The 23,844-nt window shown below is 54.0% G+C and overlaps 2 protein-coding genes across 4 annotated transcripts in view; both read right to left on the bottom strand.

Annotated features, from left to right (window-relative positions):
- Nucleotides 1-4,895: 4,895 nt before the first annotated feature.
- ENDOV (endonuclease V) lies at nucleotides 4,896-12,823 on the bottom strand. 3 transcript variants are annotated; one of them, XM_027904120.1, is made up of 9 exons: nucleotides 12,784-12,823; nucleotides 12,444-12,615; nucleotides 10,995-11,129; nucleotides 10,757-10,796; nucleotides 10,543-10,655; nucleotides 10,365-10,433; nucleotides 9,648-9,776; nucleotides 6,018-6,094; nucleotides 4,896-5,139 (listed from the first exon to the last, which is right to left on the bottom strand). In XM_027904120.1, the coding sequence occupies exons 1-9, from the start codon at nucleotides 12,816-12,818 to the stop codon at nucleotides 5,097-5,099; spliced, it is 813 nt and encodes a 270-aa protein (XP_027759921.1). In that variant the 5' UTR covers nucleotides 12,819-12,823; the 3' UTR covers nucleotides 4,896-5,096. The 3 variants fall into 3 exon arrangements, with proteins under 3 accessions (XP_027759921.1, XP_027759920.1, XP_027759919.1); XM_027904119.1 differs by having other exon boundaries at nucleotides 4,896-5,136; nucleotides 9,648-9,818; XM_027904118.1 differs by having other exon boundaries at nucleotides 9,648-9,818.
- A 754-nt stretch (nucleotides 12,824-13,577) lies between these two features.
- The window catches only part of RNF213 (ring finger protein 213), a 46,437-nt gene continuing 36,170 nt past the window's right edge, over nucleotides 13,578-23,844 (bottom strand). The window contains exons 48-67 of the mRNA XM_027904121.1: nucleotides 23,356-23,546; nucleotides 22,920-23,048; nucleotides 22,580-22,690; nucleotides 22,096-22,338; nucleotides 21,390-21,471; nucleotides 20,756-20,790; nucleotides 20,332-20,426; nucleotides 19,845-20,004; nucleotides 19,346-19,526; nucleotides 18,473-18,567; nucleotides 17,941-18,192; nucleotides 17,498-17,630; nucleotides 17,157-17,240; nucleotides 16,674-16,854; nucleotides 16,357-16,558; nucleotides 16,161-16,238; nucleotides 15,654-15,851; nucleotides 14,803-14,892; nucleotides 14,523-14,701; nucleotides 13,578-14,223 (exon numbers count right to left, since the gene is read on the bottom strand). Of these exons, the coding sequence (XP_027759922.1) occupies nucleotides 14,070-14,223; nucleotides 14,523-14,701; nucleotides 14,803-14,892; nucleotides 15,654-15,851; nucleotides 16,161-16,238; nucleotides 16,357-16,558; nucleotides 16,674-16,854; nucleotides 17,157-17,240; nucleotides 17,498-17,630; nucleotides 17,941-18,192; nucleotides 18,473-18,567; nucleotides 19,346-19,526; nucleotides 19,845-20,004; nucleotides 20,332-20,426; nucleotides 20,756-20,790; nucleotides 21,390-21,471; nucleotides 22,096-22,338; nucleotides 22,580-22,690; nucleotides 22,920-23,048; nucleotides 23,356-23,546 (2,873 nt within the window). The 3' untranslated portion in view covers nucleotides 13,578-14,069. The remainder of the gene's footprint in view (nucleotides 14,224-14,522; nucleotides 14,702-14,802; nucleotides 14,893-15,653; nucleotides 15,852-16,160; nucleotides 16,239-16,356; nucleotides 16,559-16,673; nucleotides 16,855-17,156; nucleotides 17,241-17,497; nucleotides 17,631-17,940; nucleotides 18,193-18,472; nucleotides 18,568-19,345; nucleotides 19,527-19,844; nucleotides 20,005-20,331; nucleotides 20,427-20,755; nucleotides 20,791-21,389; nucleotides 21,472-22,095; nucleotides 22,339-22,579; nucleotides 22,691-22,919; nucleotides 23,049-23,355; nucleotides 23,547-23,844) is intronic.

The raw sequence follows: 23,844 nt of genomic DNA on the forward strand, positions 1-23,844 counted from the left end.
TCATGCTGCTGAGTCAGTGCTTGTGGAAGCTGGGAGATGGCAGCAGCCCCCCAAACACCCCCACACACCCCCCAGACCTCTCACCCAACACCTGATGGGGCGGGGAAAACCCCGCGGGGACAAAGCTGTGCTGATTTATCCCCTCTGGAAAGGTGAGCAGGGCCTCGAACGCCCACAGAGCCAGAGTGACAGCACCCACCCCCAGCTCACACCAGCCTTTCCCTTCCAGCCCCTCCAAATCCTCCCCATGCCCAGGGACAGGCAGGGGCTTCATGCACCGGTGTTGGATTTGGGATGGGCTGCTCCACAATTGGCAAAGCTTTCTGCTCCCTCTCTGGATCCCATATGTTGGTGCCATTAAATATTCATGAGCTCTGTGGCAGCATCCAGAGCTGGGAGGGGAGCCCCAGCCCGGCATCGGTGGTCTCGGGGATCAGGGGGCCTGGCTCCTGCCCTGCCCCAGCACCCACCCTGGGGCCACAGCGGTGTCAGGAAGGAGCAACAACCACATCAAATTAATTGGATCCTGGTTTACCGCAAACAAAGAGGAAGTAGGTGACATTTACCTAGCAGAGTAATTGATATCTGAGCAATTTGTTGGAGTAACCTCATTATATGCCAGCTGGATTTCCCAAACCCTCCCAATCCCACTCATTACAAACAAGGTTTGTGTGTTAATCAGAGCCTTTAATCACGGTGCTGCCCATCATCATTCCAGCAAGTTACAAAGCCTCCAGATTTATCACACACCCTGAACACCCTCCTAAGAATCTGCCGGGGGTTTTATTAACAGGCGATGATGCTCCTCGGGCAGACGCCGGACATTTCTCTGTCAAGCGATGGCACAGGGGCAGAGCTGGCTCCTGGCACCACCTCTCCTCCCTTTCCTCCCTGGCCTGGCTGATCAGCTCCTCCTCATCCTCAGTGCACGATCAGGAGCTGTTCCCACACAGAGAAACGGCTCCAGACAAACCAGAGGCTGGGAGGTGCCCCTGGCAGAGCCACCCACGGCGGGTGGGCTCGTTCCGAGGGACCCCCCTGGGCACGGCGCTCCTGGTGCTCCCGAGCCCAGAACCCTCCCTGGGTCGCTCTGCCCGGGCAAGGCTTCACCTGTGCCCCCTGAGGACCCAGCGCTGCCAGCCAGGTCCCCTCCGTGCAGGGGGACACGGTGACAGCGGGTACAGAGGAGAAGCTGCCACGAAGGTGGGTCCTTGCTGAGCTTCCCAAGAGCTCCCACACCCCTGCCCTCCCTCCACCCTGTAGGAGAGATCTGTGCGCCCCACAGATCTGCCACCTTGCTCAGGCTGAGCCCTGTACAAGCTGCTCCATCACCCTAATGACACAGCTCATAATTATCTCATTTGCTATTAATTTGGTTGTCAAGAGAAATTCCACTCATTTGCTTTTAATTAATGAGGACTTAAAATAAAGCCATGGGGCTGGGAGGGCTCTGGTGAGAGGTGTCTGCAGCAGGACCAGAGGATCAACCCAGACCAACAACGGGAAGGGCAGTCGGGTGGAGAACTATTTATAGGACAAAAGGACGGGAAAATCCAAAAAAAAGGACAAAGGGACAAAAAAACCCTGCAAGGGAGCCACGATGCTCCCCCAGCTCCCTCTGCATGCCCAGGCACTGGCCATGGGCACCGGCCATCGCATCCAAGAGGCCTCTGGACACCCCGACAAGGCTCAGCTGCCACAGAGGGAACCAACATGAAAAATGCCTGTTTGCAGCCAGAGATGGAGGCTCAGAGCTGAGGAACAGCCTCCCTGCTCTGAGAGCCAAGGGGACACAGCTGCCCCAGCCAGCCCCAAACGCACTGGGAACATGGGAAGGGAGGGGGGCTCAGCTACCCAGACCATGGCTCGGTGTGCCAGTCTGCAGCTGGACCAGGGTCTGGGCAATCATGAGAGAAACAGCCCCTCCTAAATCCTAAATCCACCCAACCAATCCAAAAGGGGAGAGGAATGAGAATTGGGGGCGGGGAGGGGGGAAATCCCAATAAGTCACTTCCCCCGTCCTCAGAATGGGTGTCCCGAAATACAAACCCTGAGTCACCAGAGCTCCCTCCGTGCAGTACAAACTGCACAGGCAGCACCTACACTGCCTCAGGCTCCAGACACGGAGGTGGGAATCCATCCCACCCAGCCTCAGACACCTGTGACAGAGCTGCTCATCCAGACTCCCTCGAAACTCAGCGAACAGATTTTCATCCTAAAGCGTCTTCTCTCCCTTCTCCAGGACCCCAGGCACACAGTGCACATGTGGGGATCCTCCTTCCTGACCTCTGGCTCTCCACAAAAATCAGAGGAAGCAGATCCAGATAATGTGGAGCAGAACAAACCATTCATCATCTGGCTGGGCCAGAGCCATCAGTGCCACACCCCTGATCCCAGCACTGCTCCAGACCCAAACCCTGTTCCCCAGCAGCACTGAGGGGTGACCAAGCCCTAGGACCCCTGCAGAGACTCCTGAACAGTCACAGACAAAAACCGTGAAGAGGAAAGCCCCCCTGGTGACAACAAAAGGCTTTACAACCAGTCAGTAGTAAGTGCTTTCCTCTGGTTCCCAACAGTTTAACACCCAGAACAGCCAATTTCCAGCAATCAGAGTTAAAAAGGACAAGACCTGTGTGAGTTTACTTCGAAGGACACTCAAGCTCCACTCTCTGAGTTTCTATTAAGAGGTTTCATGCATTACAAAGCGATTTTCCCTTCCCAGGGTTATAAGCCAATTAGATAAAGACCAAGTTAATCCCTTATTGTGTCCAAAGAGCCACAAGCAGACACCAAACACAGAGATTAGTCCTTTCCTTTCACCACCCTGGGTTTGGGCAGCTGGGAGAGCATCCCCTGGCACAGGCACACCCCAAACCCAGGGGACCAGAGCCCCAGCTCCAACAGGGCTGCACAGGGGCTGCCAGGTGCCACTGACCCAGCAGCACCACCCTCCACCTAAACCCTAGCCAGGTGACTTTAATCCAGAGTCATCCGAGTTTACCTGTACTTGGAATGAGAGGAGTTCAGAGACTCACGCAGAGGGAAGTCAGGGCAGTGATGCAGAGCCATGTGATTGGGTTTTTGATGCCTGTTTTTTTTTTAAACTTGAGCTTCTTTCCTCACTCCTTGCCAGGCCAGCCAAGGACAGCTGCATCCCCAGCCCTGGATCCCTCACAGGGCGAGCACATGGACCCCACATGTATCAAAACACCCAGGTCCCAGTGGGAAGAGGGAACTTCCAGCAACAGACCCCAAACAGCCACAGCCTCATATTCCTATTGACAAACTCAGATCAACTCCTTGAGCTTCCACCCAAGTCACAGCTTTGGCTGCAGAACCTCCCCCAACCAGCACTCCCCAAATTTCTCATAGTCAAATACCAGCCAGGAACACAAAAAAATCACCAGTAGATCAAGAGATAATAAAACCACAGGCACTCACCCGCTCAGCTGCACAACCAGGTCAGGGGGAGCCACAGTCCCATGTGCTGAGGGAACCTGTTTTCCAGCAGAGCCCTCCCAGAGCTGCCCCACCGACCCCTGGCACAGCTGAGCCAAACAAGGGGCTTGAGCCCAGCTGGGATCGATCTGCAATGGGAGTGGTGTGAGCCACAACTCACACCTGAGCTGGTCCTGTGGCCCCAGCACAGGACTGAGCAATTCCAGATGGAGTTCTCTGGTGTTCTGCCCAAGAGAGGTGGGCAACAGCTGTCCCTGCCCACAGTGTGTCACCTGTGCCCAAATCTGTGACAGGCCCTAGGAGGCTGTCCCCAGGGTTGGTGAAGTTGTTGTTTTGTGTGTGGTTGGAACAAGGAATGGATGAACTGACAGCAGTGCTGTGGCCCCTGGGAAGAGCCAGGACAGGTGCCAGACCAGTTCCTCCCAGTAAGAACTCCCAGGTCGACAGCCCCGCACAGGTGGTTGGGGTGTGGGGTGCCCAGAGCTGTGCACAGCCAGACCTGCCTTGCTGAGCCAGACTGAGTGTTCTGCAGGGACAGTGGGCCAGCAGCCCCCACACATCCCTGGGATCAAAGGAGCAGCTTCCACTGAGACGGTTTTCCCTTCCCAGTCTGTCCACCCACGTACAAACTCTGCTGTGAAACAGCTCAGAGGCTTCCCAGGAGACGGTGGCTCCTTGGCGGGCCTGGGAGCTGCAGCTGCTGCAGCTTTGGCTTTCAAAGCACATCACTGAAGGCTTTTTGGGAAGTGCCCTGCCAGTGCCTGTCCCTCCCTTCACCACTTGCTCAGATGGGCCCCAAAGTTCCCCAGATGGGCCCTGGGGGTGCCGGGTTTTTTGCTTCCTCCTTTTTCCCGCCCAGGTTTCAGGAGGAAGCGCAGAAGGAACCAGCCCAGACCCCAGCCCAGCAGACAATCAGAACGGGCTGGATTTTGCCCTCCCCACCCAAAGCAGCTCCAAGACTGAGAAAAGAACAAGAGTTGTACAAAAAATTTATGCAGCATTGAGGTTAAAACAGCCCCGACCTGAGCACCCTTCCCCAGTCCCAGGAAAGCATCCTTCTTCCTCCTTAGCCTGGAATCTTACACAGCCATGTCAAGAACTCCCACAGCTCACGTTCTGCTCCTGCTGCTCTTTGGGAACAGTCAGGAACCACCTGTCAAACCCAGCCAGGACTCCAAGGGGAGGAGAAGCTTTGGCCCTGCAGACTGGATGAGGGTCACGGATTGATTTGGGCACAGAAGCTCCACAAACAGCTGAGCTGGTGCTGGGCCAAGATCCGGGCACAGAGAGTTTCTTCCAGCCTGGCACCAGAGCTCCCAGTCCACTCTTGGCAAAAACTCCAGCCTGGGATCTGGCCACCCTGACTGATCTATCACGGAGGACCTCCCTCCCTCCCCATCCCTGATGGGAAATTCTCCTTTCCCCTGAGGAAAAACAAACCCTGAGAAACCACTGCAAGGATTATCCTTGAGCAGCAGCTGCTCTGCCACTCTGCCAGGACATGCACAGGGGCTGGCACTGTCCCGAGGGACACAGCCTGGCACGGCTCTGCCCCCCAGGACGGCACCAGGCTCCTGCACTCAACAGAATTCAGCCTTGAGGGAGAGGATCGAGTGAAGAGGAGCCATGCAGGTTCTTCAGGCATCAGACTGATCCTCCAGTTCAGCCTCCTTCTTGCTGCTGGGAAAAAGAACAAGGAAGGGTCACAGACAAAAAAAAGTAGAAAGCAACAAGACCAAGCAACAGTCACTTGGTGAAGAACTCTGGCACAACCAGGGGACACCCAGCCTGGCACTCACAGGGCCAGGCCATGCCGTGAACTGCCACCACAGCAGAGAGCCCCTCCTCCTGCTCCTGCGAGCATGACCTCAAGAATCAAGGGGCTGAGCAGAGCACAGTGAGTTGCACCACCCAGGTGTCCCAAGGAATCTGTAAGAGCTGCCTCACCCAGTGTTCATCCCCCACTGCCACCATCAGCCACCTTCACTCCTTCTGGTCCCCGGAGACTCTTGGAGCCCTGACACACCCGGCTCAGCCCTGAGCAGCTCTTGGAGCATGGCCATCAAGAACCTGTCCAGCCTGGTCCTGCTGAGGGTCTGAGAGAACCCAACCACACTCCTGTGAACTTTGCTGAAGAGGCAGGATGGCCACAACTCCAGAAGCTGCTGCACCTCAAAGGGCTTGCCACAGGTTTACACCAATAAACTGAGCACCCACTGGCCCATGTTATGCAAGAGCGAGGGGCCAAAACCAGCTCCCTGCAGGTATTTCTGTCCACCCTCATGTCACACCTGTAGGTGTTAGTGCTCTGCTTATCACCGATGCCAAAAAAAGACCAAATCCCCACTGACCTTGCCCAGCTCAGGACACGGCGCTGTGAGGGAGGAACGTGTGAAGCAGCATGGCCACACTGACCAGAAATCACCCTTTCTGGAGGCAGCACACGGCACTTGAGCTCACCTTGTTACCCTCCCTGGCCCTTTAATGCCATTACCACAGCTCATTCCAGGAGCAGATCCCCTCTGGAGAGGCACCTGCTGGGCTGCCCACACACCCACCTCTCTGGGCTGGCAGGTCTGACCCCCAGGGGTGCGCACAGCTGCTTCCGAATGTACTCCCTCGATCTGATGTCAGCCTGCAATTGAGGAGAATGGGTGGGAATGGTCTGACCAGCCTGGCTGGTGCCTCCCCCTGTCACCCCAGCGTGCCCAGGAACACTCATGGTTGTGTTCCAGGAGGCAGGACAGCCTGGGGCAAGGAGAGCACCGACACATCCCAAGAGCTGTAAGAAAGTGCTGCTCGGCACTCACTGGGTGCTCTTTGCCCCCCTGAGGTGGTCCTGCTCAGCCCCCCAGCACTGCACCACACCACAGGACTCTCCAATGCCATCACAAGCACGCCCCAGGCTCTTGGACAACTTCGAGAACCGGCAGGTGACTTTTACAGTCCCTCAAAGATTTTTTCTTTTTCAGAAAACTTCTTTCCCAAACACAGTGTGACATTCCAGAGCAGCTGCTGTGCCCCACCTTAAAGGCAGACTGTCTCTCCCCACTTAAAAAGCAGGATGTGACCTTCCCAGCTGGAAAAGCTTCACAGCATAGAGATAATGCTCAGAAAGTGGGTTAACACATCCCTGGTGGCTGTCCTTGAAGCATTTGCTGCTCTCACCACTGTGTTGCCCCTGAGGAGCCTCTCCTGCACTCCAAGCAGCCCCCACACCCCTCACCCCCAGAGCCCTCAGTGGAGGCTGTTCCTGCTGCTGCTGGAACCTGCTCCACAACTGCAGAGCCATCCTGCCAGCTGAGAATGAGAGTTACGTAAGGGGTGGTTTGTTTGGGAGATTTTTTTCCCCTTCTCTCTATAATTGGACAGTTTCATAACTGAACTGACAAATAACTCTGATCACTCTTCAGGATAAGCGATTACGTGATGTATTTTATAACCAGGGAAGGAGGCTGCTCGATAGTCCCTACGGGGACACCAAGGAGCAGGAGGCACAGCTACCAACTATTTTTCTAGGGAAGAAAAACCCCAGCCACGTTCTGCTGAGAACATCAGCTGATGCTTGATTAGGTGGCAGTTCCCAGCCAGCACTCACTCCTAGTGCAGTGCCGGAGTCAGCTTATCCCGGTGATTAACCACAGGGCTAATCAATAAGATGGATCACTGTCCTGTAATAATCCCCACAGATTTGGGCTATTTTCAGAGGGGACAGTGCTGGCTTTGGAATTGCTGCTTTGCCTGTTTTCTGAGGGGCAGTGGTGATCCCTGTGCACACAGCAAGATGGCAGGGGGTACACCCGAAGGGAGTTGGAGCCTCCGGACGCCAGAGACCGACATCCCATCCCAGAGCAGAGGGCTGATGGCTTGTGTCTCACTTCTCCCGAGGGCACATGTTTGATAGTTCACAGGAAGTGACCTGCAGGCCTCCTTCTGTCCTTCCTAGTGGGTTGGAGCAACACCAGGCTGTCCCACCAGCCCCTTCCTGAGCCAGCGGGAACCAGCTGGGCACAAGGCCAGCAGGAGCTGAAGGATCACCAAGTGAGCAGCCAACCAGGAACCTGAACCAGTGAGAGCAGAGCAGGGTCCCAGTGCAATCCCTGTCAGCTGGAGAGTGGGAACAGCTTCTGTCTCCCTGCTGTGCACAGGGATCCCAGCACTCCAGTCCCAGAGTGAGGGGGAGCACTGGAGAAGGGTTCTGGCCTCTGTCGGGAGGAGGCAAGGGCAGTTCTCTCAGCAGGGCTTGGTTCTGTTTAGGGCCACTCAGACTGAGTGCTGTGCTTACTTTTCTGGGATGACAGCTCCTGCCTACCCCAGTTCCTGCCTGGGAGCTCTGAATGACCTGTGCAGCTCTGTGCAGAACCTCACAGAGACCACCCCATAAAAGCACATTTCTCCCAGATGGGCCTGGCACTGGCACGTGGAGTAAGGACTAAGTGGGATGTAAATACTGATGGTAGGTGACAATGAGTTCCCTCTGGTTCCTCTGAGAGATCACTTTGCTCACCTGCAGCACAGCCAGTTCCTTGGCAGTATGACCACACTGTGGGCTGAATGCAAATGGAGCCGTTCTGATTCCTGCCTGGATGGTGCTGCATTCCCGGGAAGCACCACACCCCCCACATGGAACTGGCCAGCCCTGCCTCTGGGAAAGCAGATCTGAGTTCCCACAGCAGCTGCACAGCACTGTCCTCACACAAACCACAACCACGGCCTCAGGAGGTGTGGGCAGCTGAGCTCTCATAGAGCATTTCACTTCCAGGGCTGCCAGAACTTACAAACCAGGAGCTGATGAACTTCCACAACACTGGGAAAGCCGGGAGCACATCGCCCATCAGGTCTGCAAGCTTGTTCTGGCAAAGTCAGCCAACCATGGCAGGATTCTCTGCAGCCTTCTACTTCCTAACTCCAGCTTCAGGTGCTCAAGAGCTGAGGCCTCCAGGTCTGCCCTGTGCCAAGATCTGTGACTGTCACTACACAGAGGAACTGCAGCAGGGGACGAGTCCCATGGAAAGGTTTAAGTGTCCTTATCTCCTGCCATCCCTCTACAGTAAACACATCCCCTCTGGATTTTTCATCTCTCTGTAGGAAAAGTGACAATAACTCACTCCATCACTCTAAGAAAAAGGTCACAGAGAACTGGAAGATTCTCCCAACATTAGCAAATCCTAGAGAGAGCTGGAAGCGAAATGAGGGTGATGAAAAGCTCCAAGACACCTTTTTGTTTCCGAAGGGAGTGCTTTTCCCTTCCCTTTGAAGACGCCGAGCTGCAGAGCTGGCTCGGAGCTCTGCAGAGGCATCTGTCCCTGGCTGGAGATTACATAAGGAGCTCCATCAGCCTCCTCCTGTCTGGCAGGTACTGGGGATGAGATTAGAAACTCTGGCTCTGCTGTGCACACCTCAAGGCTTGCTTTGCTCCAAGGTGTAAGACTTTGCTCTGGTTTATAAGTAGAGACTCAGTGTTCAGAGAACACTGCAGTGCCCGTGAGCAGCTCTGGTGCAGGGCCCTCAGCAGGGTCACCCCAGCGCTGCTCTGGGGGGCCACACCCCCAGCACCCAACCAGCACAGCACGGCAGCGATGCCAATGGGATCCCAGGGCAGCATTAGGAACAGGGACACCTGAGCAGGCCCTGCTCCCTGGGCACTTGTGGATTCGGGCTACGGAGCCACCGACAGCAGTGACCCCAAGAGAAGGGAAGCACTTGCCAGGCCAGAAGTCCCGGAGTCTTTATGCTTCTCCGGAGCCTTTCCTGAAGCTCTGCTTCAGGATTTAATCAGCCAAGGCTGAGCCCTGGTGGCAGCTGTGGCTCAGTGACAGTGATCCAGTGCTGTCCCCTGCTGGCTGGGCCCGTGGCTCCGTCCGGAGTGCGGCAGCGGGGAAAAGTCCAGAGGAGCAGCACTGCGGGCTGTGCTGGGCTCTGAGTGCCCAGGAAAGCTGCATTCCCAGCTCCTGTGGATTAACATCAGCATCACAGGAGCTGGCTGCAGAGAGGAACCAGGAAATCAGTCAGGCTGGGAGGGCTGCCGGGCACTGCGTCAGGAGAACACCACCAGGGGCTGGGAGAACAGCCCAGTAGAGGGGTGACAGCAGCAGAGGAGGCTCTGCAACACACCCCAGGCTTGGCAAACATCCCCCCATCCCGCCCTGCTGCAGGCCTTCCTCCCCCCTCAGCCCCTGCTGCCGTACCTGGCGGATGGGCTCCGGGATGCGGTACCTGCAGCAGGACCCCACGAGGCGCACGGCCGTGTCCAGGCTCACCCTGTGCCCCACCGAGACGTACAGGGGCTTACAGCTGTTGCTGTAGCTCCGCAGCGCCTGGGCATGCAGAAACGAGACATCAAGCACCCAACAGGCTCCTTTAAAACACACAGAGGGGCAGGTGAACCACGAGCCAGGCAGTTGATCTCAGAGGGTGGGGTGGTGGCTCTGTGTCTGCAATTCCCAGCCTTCCTGAAGCTCTTCTCCATCCCTGTGTCTTCTCACAGGGACTGTTTGTCCCTCTGGACCCCCGTGGCCCTTCCCCAAACGCCTCACACTCCTCTGGGATGCAGGGACACGTGCCAGTGCAGACTGACACCAGACACAGGAAGTCTCTTACATCTGCCTGTTCCTGTTCTCCTCTGAGTCAGATGCTCCCATATTGCATCCTGGTGAACTGCCAGGGAATTGGCACCTCTCCCTGACTGGGGTTCACACACAGGGGTGCCAGAGCACCTCAGGTGCCACAGCCACAGCCGTGATTGTACCCAACACCGGAACTGGCAACTCTCTACGAACATCTGAGCTCTCAGGAAGGGGCTGGAAGTGTTACTGGTCCCTGTTCACACCTGCCTTCCTGAACTGGGATCACTGAGATAGCCCCACTGTGGAAACAACATCCTCATGGTCCAGTGACATGCTTACCATGCCCAGGACTCTCCCTGAAGAGCCTGTCAGTGGGAACGTATCTCCTGACCTCTGCAGGGAACGGATCTAGGGGTAAACACACACCAGGTCAGGTTGTTAGGAGGTATTTGTATGTGGCTGTGACAATTCCCTTGGGATACTAAAAAGCAGAAATACATTCCCAGCCTGGCCTAACCTGCTCCCTGTGCAGCTCGTCCCTGACCAAGCCATCCACCTGCAGGAGGTTCTTGGCCACTCCAATGCACGGCAGATCCGTCAGGACTCCGAGGTGACAGGCCACACCAAATCCTGCCAACAACGAGCCACTGTACCCACACGATGCCGGGGAACTGGAATCCCAACCAGCAGCACAGGGACCAGGACAGCAGGACCGTCCAGGAACAGCCTACCTCTGTGATGGAGCAGCCCATTCCCATCTACCAGAAGCACCTGAAAAAGCCAAAGCAGAAATGTTACTTCCTGAGCACTCCAAGGAGCAATCAGTGATTGGCTCCCTAAGGAAGGGACAGTGGATGCTCCAACACACCCGTGGAGAGCATCCAGTGCAGTCTCCAGAGGGAGAACACCTTTCAGCAGGACTCTGTGCCCACAGGACACCTCACCCTGGGACAAGGAAACACGGCACACCTGAGGTCTGAGCCTGGGCTGCTCCTGCTGAAGTCTCTGAACAGCTTCCACCAGGAAAGGGACCTCTCGGAAGGCCAGGAATCCGGCCACGTAGGGAGCAGTGACGGTCACCATCCGGCAATCCTCGTACAGCACCTGGAGCAGGAGCAGACAGAGACCCTGGAGACGCCTGATGAGTGCCAGAGGCTCCTCCTCTGGCTCATGTCCCCTCCTCAGATCCCTGCTGCTGGATCTCTCCCGCAGAGCCAAGGGCTTGGGGCTGTGTCAGTGTGTCACTGGGAAGGGACTGATGGCAGGAGAGGGCTGGACACACCATGCTCTGACTGAGAGAATCCTTGAACACAGCCAGGGCAGCTCCTGAGAGCCAGAAGGAACCTCACGCTGCCAGGGCAGCGCCAAAGGGGCCTGGTCAGGGACAGGACAAAACAAACCCTGTAAGGCAGGACAAAAAAGTGACCTGCAGGGCAAGGCAGGAATCACAGCAGGACCTGAAATTCAGTTCATAAAAATCCCAGCAGCCACATCAAACTTTATTTCTCCGCTTGTTAGAGCTTTTATAGTTAAAGATAATTTTTACATAAGCTGGGAAAGAGACCAAAAAACTTTATTAGTTCAAATAAAATGACTGTGTGATGCAGGAACCACGATGGATTTGGAAAGGCTTTTCTAAGTCCCATCCCATATTATCAGCCGACTCCCAGCAGGACTCACACATGAGGCTCTGCACTGGAGTGCTACAAACACTTCCCTCTGCCCACAGGCACTGAGGGATATCAGCCCCTTTTGGCTCATTTGGGAAAGGGCTGACACTGATTATTTCCAACACACACCCAAAGCAGTTGGTGTGTTGTATTTGACCAGGGGCTGCATCTTATCACAGCCTTTGGGAGGTGCCAGCCCCCCTGAACAGACACTAAACCTGTATCTGGACACCTTGTGAGTTCCGAGCTATCCTACAAACCTCTTGTGATCAGGAGCTGTTTGCATCACATCTTCCTAAACTTATATCTAAATCCTTACGTGTATTTTTTCGCTATCTTTTTTGTGAACACACAATTGGAGGATTTGCTGAACAAACTGAAAATCATAGAACCATGGAACAGTTTGGGTTGGGAGGGACCTTAAAGATTATCTCGTTCCACCCCCTGCCATGGGCAGGGACACCTTCCACTGGCCCAGGGTGCTCCAAGCCCCGTCCAACCTGGCCTTGGACATTTCCAGGGATCCAGGGGCAGCCACAGCTTCTCTGGGCAACCTGTGCCAGGGCCTGCCCACCCTCGCAGGAAGGAATTCCTTCCCAGTATCCCTGCCCTCCTTCAGCCCAAGGCGTCACAGGGGGTACCTGAGCGATGCCCTGCAGGGAACGGCCTTTGAGAAAGCTCCCTACAAACCCCTCGTGTCCCGGCACACCCGGACAGAGCCCTGGAGCGAGGGGTTCACCCGGGTTACCTCGAGGGCTGGGTAGCTGAGCACGACCAGGGACGCGCAGGCTCTGGTGTCGTCTCCTTTGACGTAGGATAAATCCACACCCCCCACTCTCTCCAGCCCGGCGAAACTCGGGTCCTTCTGCCACTTCTCGGTGTCCTGCTCCACCACGCCGGCCTTCAGGCGGGCCTGCTCCCTGCAGAGAGCCCGGGGCGGCACTGAGAGGGGGGTCCCTTCCCCGGCACTCCCCATCCCCGCCAGCGGTGCCTCGGGGAGCCCGCAGACCCCACCCGGGGGGACAGAGCAGTGGGGGCTGTCCCCGAGGGTGCCCCCTGTCCCCGAGGGTGCCCCCTGTCCCCGGTACCGTTCCCAGCGGCTCCGCTCGGCCGGGCCGGCCATGGCGGGCGCGGGGCCGCCCGTCCCTCCCCGCCGTGTCCCCCGGAACGCGGGGCCCAGCGCGGCCGTTCCGGGCGCGGAGCAGCCCCGGCTCGGGATCCTGGAACCGGGGAGTGCTCCGGGATGGGAGGGAACTCACAGCTCATCCAGTGCCCCCCTGGCCAGGGGCAGGGCCGCCTTCCACCAGCACAGGCTGCTCCAGGCCCTGTCCAACCGGGCATTGGACACTCTCAGGGATGGGACAGGCACAGCTTCTCTGCCCAACCTGTGCCAGGGCCTGCCCACCCTCACAGCCAAGGATTCCTTCCCCATAGCCCATCTAACCCTGCCCTCTGCCGGCTTGAAGCCATTCCCCCTTGTCCTGGCACTCCAGGCCCTTGTAAATAGTCTCCCCATCTTTTCTTGTAGTCTCCCTTTGGGTCCTGGAAGGCCACAATCAGGTCACCCCAAAGCTTCTCTTCTCCAGGCTGCACAATCCCAACTCTCTCCCCTTTCCTCCCAGCAGAGCTGCTCCAGCCCTCTGATCCTCTTGGTGCCTCCTCTGGACTCTCCAGCAGCTCCACGACCCTCCTGTGCTGTTCCCAGGGCTGGGGCAGCTCTGCTGGGGGGGCAGAGGGGCAGAACCCCCCTGCCCTCTGCCCACGCTGGGGATTCCACTCGTGGCACTCCCCATCCCTGTGGACCACAGGGCCAAATGAGAGGGGGAAGGAGCCAAAGAAAGAACTAAACAAAGCTTTATTGGGGAAGAGCAGTGGGGCCCAGCCCCAGGACAAGGCCGTAGCAGCTGGGTTAAGGCAGTGAAGGAGCCAATTCCTTCCCAGTTCCATTTCTCCTTCCTGGTCCAGCCCCATCATGGTGCAGTGAGGTGGTGCTGGCAGCAGGTACCCAGGCAGGAAGGGGGAGCTGGAAGAAGGAGCCAGTTCTACATTCTGCTGACAACTCAGTGTCAGAAGAAATGCAGATTGAAAAAATAAATCCCTTTTCCCAGCACCAGGGCACAGTGGTTTGTAAAAAAATTACTTCATCTTCCTGAGGTGGCTTTGGAGCTGTCCACGACACACACAGCTGCTGGTCCTGTTTCATCCTCCTGCTGCACGGAAGCAGCTCCACAGCACATGTTTTGTACTGAAGTTAGTAAAAAACAACAACCCCAAACCCAAAAAGCAATCAACAAACCCAAAACAAACCCTCCACCATTCCCAAATGACCACCCCTGGGTGCTGTGGCACCGACATTCCTGGCAGGGGCCTGTTCCTAACTTTCCCTGCGCTCTCGTTTGAAACGAGCAGCTGCTTTCCAGGTAGCAATTGCATGAGAGAGAAGAATCTCATCTGGGAACGTCTCTTGCAGCTCTGTAGCTAATTCAGAGTCTTTGGCGTCAAGGTAAGGCAGGAGCGATTCCTTCAGGCTGGAAAACAGAGCAGAACAGTTCCATTAATAGCTACAGCAATCCACAAGTGCCATGTAATATCGGTGTATTCCCGCCACCCAAAATACTAAATATACACAGTTTAACAGGAAAGGAAGTCACATATGCCCAAAATGGGCAGTGTATCTCAGGACTAAGCTGGATATTTCTGGTGTTGTTGGTTGTCTGTGTCCCCACAGGACAGCCATTTGCCCAGGGAACTGTTCCCATTGTGTGCATTCTCAGAGGCAAAGAAGCTTCAGTTTATAACTGCTGGGTTTGGGCTGTGTAACTCCTACCTCCACCTGGGTCTGAATTCATCCACAGCTTGGGCACGTCTCAGCTTCAGGACAATCATTTCATGGAGCTCCTGCAGGAAGGTTTCCAGCCTCGAGTGGACAAGGAAGGTGTGGAGGAGCTTGGCAATCTCTGGACTGAGCTCAGCTTTGTAGTCTCGACTGACATCTGCAAAAGGATCCTAAAAACACAGCGAGGGAAAACAGACAACCAGACAGACAGTTGAGCAGGTTCCTTGAGAGCAGAGGAAGAGCTGGTCAGGCAGTTCTGGGGGTGCCATACCCTTCTGAGGCGCAGCAGCTGCTCCGATTTGCGGGTGGAGAGGAGCTGCCACAGGGCTATGCTGTGCTTGAGGTGGCATCGTCTGAGGGCCTGCAACAAAAACACATACATGGATGTAAGGGGTGTCTTTGGGAGCCTGTCCCCAGCCTGCTCTGCACAGGCAGGTCACAGCTCAACAGGGAGCTCATCCAGCCCTTTAACCCTGTTATAGCCTGCCTGCAATAGGCCCCTCTCTCCCCCCTCCCCATTTTGCCTTCAATAATCCATCTGTTTGGTACCATGAAAGGGAGTGGGAAAGTGACAGGGCTTTGTCACATGTCCTGGTCACAACCCAGTGCCTTTGTCCTACCAGTGAAGGGCCTCTCTTCACACATCATTAGGAGATAAAACCTTTCACATCATCTGTTTAGAGAGGTGAAGGGATGGTTTCAGCCCTGCTCAGCACCAGGCCAGTGCCACCAGGACGTGACTCAGATCTGAAGTTCTCCCTTTGCTCAGTTTTAGCTTTGCAATAATTCTGCTGACACTCCATTGATCCTTCTCCTTCCTGTGCTGTCAGAGCCTGGATCTGCAGAGGAGCCTGACCTTCTGCACCTCCTGCACCTGACCTTTCTGGAGGGTTGCACGAACCTGCTGAGCATCATAAGCTGTCAGGTCCTCCCACCTTGCAAACAGTGGTTGCAGAGGGAGTGAAAATTGCTTCTCCTTCACTGCTGAATACAGTGGGGAGGGAATGTGATCACCCTTTCAAGCTAAACTTTTGCTGGGCCTGGAGGCCCCACTGGCTGGTTTTAGCCTAAACCAGTGCAATTCTACCCTGTAAGAAGAAGAGCTTTGCCCTCAGGACTCACCTGCAGAATGTGAGGGTTTGTCTGGTCCCCCATCTGCAGAACTTGTTCAATGTAGTCAGTCAGCAGCATCTCGGCGTTCTCCCCAGCCATGGCCAGGAAGCCCAGGGTGATCTCAGTGAGGGACAGAGCATCACAGACATCACTGTAGGACTGCAGCTCCCCACTGATCACGTTCATCACAGAACTGGGCAGAGCACTCTGAAAACCATGAAGTCAGAGCTAATATTAGTTTAGAGCCACTCCTTACTGCTGCTCAAGTCCCCATCCCCATCCCCACTCATGGAAGAGGACAGAGCCCCAGGTGTAGGAAACTCAAATGCTGAACCGCCTCCCTTTCCTTTGTAAACCCAGACTGACAACAGAAGTCCAGACCGTTCATATTCAAGGCATGCTGAGAGAACAGTGGACAAGCCTTCAGATGGACAAGGCAAGGGACAGAAAATCCAAGAGTTCCTAGGAAGTCAGGGGTCTCACGTTTGCCCTGTTTCCCCCAGTGCAGAAACCCACCTGCTCCAGCTTATTCCTGACATCATCAAACAGCTGCTCGTAGTTCCGATCATGTCTGCACACGAGGGTAGGGATTCCCTGTCAGAGGAGAGAAACCCAGGGATGTGAAGCTCTGGAGACACCGCTCACCCTGCACAGTGAGTGCCTGGCAGCAGCACCCGCTGCAGGGCCCCCCCACACCCCCACACAGTCCCACCGTCAGCGTGATGAGCGGCTTCCCCTGCAGGAACTTGCTGATGATTTGCTGCTGGATCTTCTCCAGATCAAAGTCCTGCAACGTCTCCCCTCCCTTTTCCATGCTGTACTGGCAGTTGGACAGGATCAGAGGAATCAGGTCTCTCTCAACCTCATAACTGATCATGTGCAGGTCAGCCACTTCCGACGGGCTGATCGAGTACCTGCAGCAGAGCAAACGGTCTCCATTCAGAGCGAGGAGCCTTTCTGCAGCAGGGGAAGCTGCGTGTGTGGGAGCAGGAAATAAAACAGAGCCCCAAAAACGGAACAGCGACGCACCTGTCATCTTCCTTGATGTGTTTGTTCACTGAGTGGATGAAGTCGTTGTGCAGACTGATGAGGTAACTGGCCAGGGCGGTGGAGCACAGGCCCAGCCCCTGCCGTCGGGGCAGAAGGACCTCGAGCTTGCTGTCCAAGGTCAGGTCAGCATCACAGTAGCCTTTAGGGAGCTTAATTTCCCCTGAAATAAAGAAGAGACTGTTTGAGGTGGTCCAGGAGGCAGCCCAGGCTGAGCAAGCCTCTCCTGACCCAGGGCAGGAAAACGTAAGGCCTGAGAAAAGCCCTGCTCTCTGCATTAGGGATCAGCACTGAAGCACACAAGTTCAGGTGAGAGCACTACAGGAGGGAAACAAATTCTTCCACTTGTGCCTAGATGATCTTAAAATTTAATGGCCAGGCTCGGTTTTGAGGATGTGTCTCAGCATCACTGACAGGAGGAACCTGAACTGAGAGAGGAGCAGCGCTGGCACAGAAGCTGCTCACCATTGGTGTCCAGAGAGCTTCTCAGCTTGTTCCAGACAGACAGAAACACATTCACTCTCCTCTGTAACAGGTCCCTCATCACATCTGAGGAAGAACAGAAAGACAAATCCATGAAACACCTGGTAACACCGTGAAATTCTGTAATACAGGAATTTTCAAAGCACACCACTGAACTCTACACTTTTTTAAGGGTTAAGGTCTCCAGTTAATTTGGATGGGAATTAAAAAGAAAGATGAAGTCTTAACATTGCAAGTTCAAGAGAAGTTTTCACCTTCCTTTTCAACTGGACAATCCAGCACCTTTTATTTTAGTAGTTCCAGTTTTGGTAGAGTCTTCTCACCTGAGAGGGGTTCTCTGAGGAATTCCCTGATGGAGCAGTGTTTGATCTCAGCTGTGTTCTGGAACCGCCTCACCAAGTCCCTCTGCAGAGCCAGGATCTCTGGCAGGAATTTCACCAGCCTCAGCTCAGTTTCCTGGAAGAGGAAAGGGAGCCCGTGTGGGTAAGGCTGTGCTTGGACAAACCCCTTTTGGATACTTTTACGGAATTACTCTTTAAATGTTTAAAAGACAACAATATTTTCCATGTGCATTCTCAAGATTATAGCAAGTGCTGAGAATAAAGTCACTGGATAATCCAAACATGGTTTAGTCCTGGGCAACTGGCTCTGGGTGACCCTGCTCAGGCAGGGGTTGGAGCTCCAGGGTCTATTCCCACCCCAGCCAGTCCTTGGCTCTGTGCTCTCTGAACATTCCAGGCTCTCCTCCTCCCTGTGTTACCCCCACCTTCTGCAGGAACTTCCAAAGGAGAGGGACAGTGTCCTTGGCATTCTTCTGCTGGACCACGTGGCCCAGGTTCTCCACTGAAATCCTCTTCCTGCAGCTCCACATCTTGGAGTGATGTATGTGACTGTTCTGTGGCAGCTGGGACAGGAATACAGCCGGGTCACCATACACTATTTTCACTATGGGATTGGAAGAAATTCTCTCATCCTCTTGTATCTGTCGATTTAACTTCAGAAGATTTTTATCCAAATCCTGCATTAAAAAAAAATTAAAAAAAAAAATGGATAAATGCTTTCAACTGAGTTAAGCCAATTCTGTGTTTCCAGCTGTACAAAATCAACCCAGCACAACTCGAATCTCAGACCCTCATTTCCACAAGTAGAATAAAGTTCTGCAGCTGTGTCATGGACAGACTGGCTTTAGGAATAGCTGGGTGAAAAGTGTAGCAGAGGTATCACAGCATGTCAGATTTCCACATAAATGCATTTTGAACTGCTCAGCTACTGACATTTTTGTCCAACAAATTTCTCACCTTCAATTCAGGAACAATAATTGTGTTTGCAACAATTTCTTCCCATTTGTTTCTCTTTTCCTTGGTAGAGAGAACAGGATCAAACTTCACTGGCCCTGCAACAGGAATATTTCATCTCTTACAGCTGCAATGTTTCAGGGAAAAGAAAGCACAGGTTCTCCAAGTGGCATTCCTGATGGGAAATCCTTGCAGGTCAGCATGAGGAGCAAGAGCAGTTGCAGAGGTCCCAGAAGCTAAATGAGTATCTGGAGAGTGACACCCAAACCAGCACACACGGGAATGATGGGGACACTTGTACAAGTCATTCACCCAGAAAGGTTTAACAGCTTGTCCAAGGTCAGACCATGATCAATGACAGATTGAAGCTTGGAATACTGATTGGTGCTGTCACACACTCAGAATATGGCCATTCAATATAAATCCCTCCATGACACAGAGACTCGTGTCAACTTGCACCCCAGATTCTCCCACAAACCACACTCTGCCAGCCCTCTTTTACCAAAGACCTCCTTGGGAGTCGTTTAGAGGGCAGCACAGAATAGAGATTGCACACAGCACGAGCTGCTGTGCTGGGAGCATCCCCCCCTGCTCGGGAGCTGGAGGCTCTGCCAATCTGTCATGACGTTATTTAGTCAATAATTCATTTTTGGAAGTACTGACTGCACCAAACCTTGCAAACCCCATGTACTCGACTGAAAGAAGCAAACAGCCAAAAATTCTTCACTCCCTACAGTAAGAAACAAGCTTCAAATTCTGGATCTTCCTCATCAGCTCAGCTGCTGCTGTTGGAAGTGGTTTATCAGCCAAGAGGCTGCACCACTGTGGCCCTTCAGACACAGCTCCGGGTGGGACATGGCAGGGGGATTTTCTTACACTGGCCTGGGTGCTGATGGGGGTCCTGGAGGAGGCTGCCGAGCACAAGATGAAGGGTGTTGATAGTCTCATCCACACTCTTGCCCAGAATTTTTGTCAGCTGGTTCAAGTCCTCCTGAACGTGCTCCTGCAGGAAGCTCACGGCGTCGCGCACCCGCGGCTGGATGATCTTTGCCAAAGACTGAGGAGCAGCAAAAGGCAAGAGTTGAGCACAGCCAATAACAGCAGGGAAGCACAAGGCACATGCAGCTCAGTCCTGCCAGACTCCACCCCGTGGGATTCCTGCCACTGGAGCCACTAAAGGCAGGTGTGGGTGTAAAAGCCTCCACGGAGTTGCACGAAGGAGCCAAAATCATCCCTGGGCAAGGAGGGAAGGGAATTTGGGTCTTGCGCCTGGACAGACTGCCCTGGTTACTTGGCAATATGATGGAAAGGACCAGCAGCGTACAGAGGTTTCACCACATTTTGTGTGGCCACCTGGGACTATTCTGGAAGATACCTGAGGGTCTCTTGTGGCTCCCAGCAGCATCGACAAGTGCGTGAGCGAGCGGATCAGGACAAAGACAACGGGGGACATGCCCCGGTCAGACACTCCCAGTGTTCTTCTGTGCTCAACATCTCCAAGAATGTGGCCAGTTTGAGTTCTGTCTTCATTATTCCTGTAGGAAAGCGTGTATATAATACTTTTTTGCCTTGACAATAAAACCACGCAAGGCATCTCCGATACCCAGTGATGTCTTTCTGACCCATAAGGTCTTTGAATGCCATAAAAACTGCCAATTAAAAGTGCTACAGGGGAGCAAAGGCTTCCAGTAAGTTTTGTACACAGATAAGGCAATTTATTTGGTTTTGTTGGCTGATCACTCTTGCTTGGATGTCCCTTCCCAACATTCCAGAGAGCAGCATAAAGTGTTGAGACCTTTGGCCTTGAAGGCACGAAAGTCAAGTCCTGAATCACTTAGCACTGAAAAGGTGAATGGACCTACCAGAATTCCTTAAAGCCCTGCACGGGTTTGTAATTGATCCCTCCAACAGGGAGAAGGCACTCGGGACAGCGGCCTATTTCCACAGGGCGGCCACACTAGGAAAGAGGAAAAGGAGAACACTGAATTCCAGAGCAAGAGCCTCTCCAGCAGAAAAGGGGAATGAAACAAAAATCCAAGCTGTAACTGCTTCATTCAAACCCTGTTACATACTGGGCACAGGGCCTCTGGCTCATGTTTCCTACATTTATGGCAGAGTAGCCTTAATACAGCTTATAAGATTTAGATTTTAATGACAAAAATTATTAATAATATTGAGCTTAGAAATTAAACTCTGTGCCATAGAATATTAAAACCAGTAAACAAAATATAAGAGTCTATTGCTGAAAACAGCCTGCTCGAAAACCCACCAGTGCCAAATTCTTACCTCTCCCACAGTGCAGGGGTGGCCATTGGGACATGCTGTCAGGAGAGAAACAAACAGGGCAGTATTGTAAGACATTTATAAAGCCCCCTGTTATTTCCTTTCATAGGCACTGTCATCCTGGAGCAAGAAATATGCTTCAGGATCTAATCAAAAGCCCTGACTGCCACAAACCTCAAAGGAATGACAGGCCTACACAGGAACTCAGGGAATTTTTCGGTGCTGCTTCTCCTTGAAAACAAGGAATGGAAGCCTGAAAGATTTGCAGCCAAGTGCCAAAGGGGCTGCTCCAGGAATGCTCCCAGCCCCTGACTCCCAGGCTGCAGTGAGGCCCTGCTGTGGGGAGAGGCTGAAAGCTGGCCAGGAAGGTGGCCGAGTGCTCTTCTCTCACAGTACGTTAAACATTGCCACCAGTGACAGGACGGGTCGTGTGCCCCCTGAAACTCCCACACAGCTGCAGACTGAAGACTAAACAGACATTTGATGCACTTTGGTGCATCACCCACACAAACCTTCGGTATAAATCTTGATTTACTAAGGATAACTCGTGCTGAAGAGCGTGTTTGTCCTCACGCTTGGAATTCCAAACCCAAGGATTACCCTTCAGTCCCATCCAAAGGCATCCAGGAGCACTTACTGTACCAGCGCAGAGCGGTCATTCCTTCCCACACCCTCGCCTGAGCCATGATGTCCTCTGGCATTGTAGGCAGAAATGAGTGCTGAGGAGGAAAAAGGTGACAAAGAGATCTACAGATCAGTTCTTTCCTGTAGCAGTTGCTCACTGGTTCTTTATTCACGATGGAGAACAAGAGACATGTGAACACAGAGGTCAGGCAGGTGACGTAGACACAGATTTTCAAATTCTGCCTTTGAAAATCCTCTCTTAAAACTGTCTGTATTGTTAAGACTTGCGTGTGCACTCTCCAGACATCCTGAACTGGATTCCTGATGCACCCTGGCGTGTACCAGCCATTTCCTTACACTTCAGGCAGCCAGTAGTGGAGCAGCAGCTCCCTCCACCCTGACTCAGGAGCCAGTGTTCTCTGGAGCAGGCAGGTCTGCACACTGCCTGCTGCTTTCAGCTGTGCTCACTCAAATATCACCAAAAGTATTTTCTTGATACTGCTGAGGATGCAGAGGTACCTTTCTAAGGCTGGACCTTGTTGTTGTGCTAATTAACCCCAACACCACTGAAATAATCACACATCAGTATTTCACAGCTAAAACAGTGAGCTGGTGCTTTTGATGTTATGATGTTAAGAAAGGCCAGGTTACAGAGGATCCAGCAAACACAGGAAAGAACTAGAGAAATGCTGAATTGCATCTGAGTTCCATCTCTTTACCTCCATGGTGTGTGGCTGGAAGGCCAGGTTCCTGAGGGGCTGCAGGACGGGGCTGTGCCCACACAGCAGCACAGCAGCGGTGTGAACAGCCACCTCAACCAGGGCTCTGTGCTGGCTGGAGCTCTGGGGATCCACGCTCAGGGCTGGCAGGGCATTCCCCACAAGGGCAGCTGCAAAGTGCTGCAGCTCTGGAGAACTCAGGACTTGGGAGTTCTGGATGAACTGAGTCATCGTGGCTGTTTGCTGAAAGAACATATTTAAAAGAAACACACCCAGCATGACACTGCCCACCACAGTGAAGAGGACTGTCAGCTGCTTCCCACGCTGGGCCACCCCGCTTTGAAAACACTCCCAGACTGCTCAGCCCGGGCCATCACCGTGTCTGGGGCGGAGGAACAAAAGTTCTTCCACCACTGACTCAAATCTCCTTTATGCTTTTGCAGGAGGCAGGTTTGTCACAACCTTCCAAAGGGGGGGCTCTTACCTGCTGCTTGGGATGAAGGTGTGGGTCCCTGGCGCCGTACAGGGCAGTGACCTCCCGGAAAATGGCCAGCAGCAGGTGGACTGGTTCCACAGCTGGGGAGCTGCTGGAAGCCTGGAGAAGAATGGATGATGTGGCAGGGACCAGAACAGAGCTGTCCCAGCTACAGTGACGGACACGCAGGTGAGAAGGGAAAGGAAACGTGTCTGCAGCACAAGGCACAGTGACCTTCAAGCAGAGGCCCCTCAGGTACCTGCACAGGAGCAGACACTGCCCACAGGGACACAGAGCTGACACAGTGGCCATCCAAACCCCAGGGGTTCTGGTGAGGAGCGGGCTGTACCTTCTCGGCCTGGAGGAGCCCCTCAGCCGTGCCCTCCACCATGGCTCGTCCCACGGCGTCGCGCAGGGCCCGGTAACCCTCACCACACGCCAGGTACCGGTCGATGTGGATGGACTGGCTGCTCTGCACCTGCAAAGGGACATGGAGAGCACTGTGGACAACAGCCACCTGTTGGTGAGGGCAGAAGCTCCTCTTCCTCCCAAGCACTGGGACATTTCAGCCTTCCCAGAGAGCCAGCAGCAGGCACGGCCACCCAAAGGGTGGCACAGCCAGGAGAGACTCCGTTCAGCAGAGAGCAGGGACGAGTCATCTTCACAACCACTCCCACCCTGAGGGCTCCCCCAGGAGCCACACAGCAGTAGAAACACCCCAAAGCAGCACAAAGTGAGGATGAAGAGGAGACCAGAACCATCTCCAGGAGACACCTCTTCTTTACCTGTTGCAGGATTTCCACTGGGAACACCCACTCGAACCGTGGCTCTGTGACAAGCTTCTGGGCAAACTCCATCCCGTACTGGCTGGCAATCCTGCGCACCAGGAACACACGGTGCCAGTCGTTCCTGGTGAGGCTGCAGAACTTCCTCACACTCGCCAGGTAACGCTGCTTCTCCTCTGCCTGCTCTTGCTCTGCAGGGAAAGAAAAAGAAAAAAGGTAAAAGCACATCCCACCTTTTGAAACTTCTGTCTGCACCAGCTGTAGCACCAAATCCCTTTACTAGTACTGAGTGACTACACAGGAGAACTTCAGAGCCCTCCCTTCTCAAGCGTTGTCTGGAGCGTCTGCTCAGCCAGATTTCAGACAATGATTCATTTCTTTGACAGAGAAGATATAAACTCTTTGATATAAACTCTTAATCCCTTTTAGCTGCACAGAGGTCTCATTCATATAAAACAATAAACCTTACAGCAGTCATGTGTCTGAAGC

The sequence above is a fragment of the Empidonax traillii genome, unplaced genomic scaffold (genome assembly GCF_003031625.1).
Source record: "Empidonax traillii isolate 1590-97213 ecotype Southwest subspecies unplaced genomic scaffold, ASM303162v1 scaffold1015:size517714, whole genome shotgun sequence".
Taxonomy (NCBI): domain Eukaryota; kingdom Metazoa; phylum Chordata; class Aves; order Passeriformes; family Tyrannidae; genus Empidonax; species Empidonax traillii.

Excerpts from the sequence above, each read along its gene's own strand:
- ENDOV (XM_027904118.1), bottom strand. The coding sequence starts at position 12,818 with ATGGCCGGCCCGGCCGAGCGGAGCCGCTGGGAACG. Across the intron at positions 10,797-10,994 it reads AGCCCAGGCTCAGACCTCAG|GTGCTTCTGGTAGATGGGAA; the intron begins GTGTGCCGTGTT and ends TGGCTTTTTCAG. Across the intron at positions 9,819-10,364 it reads CAGGGAGAGTCCTGGGCATG|GGAGCCTGTTGGGTGCTTGA; the intron begins GTAAGCATGTCA and ends GTGTGTTTTAAA.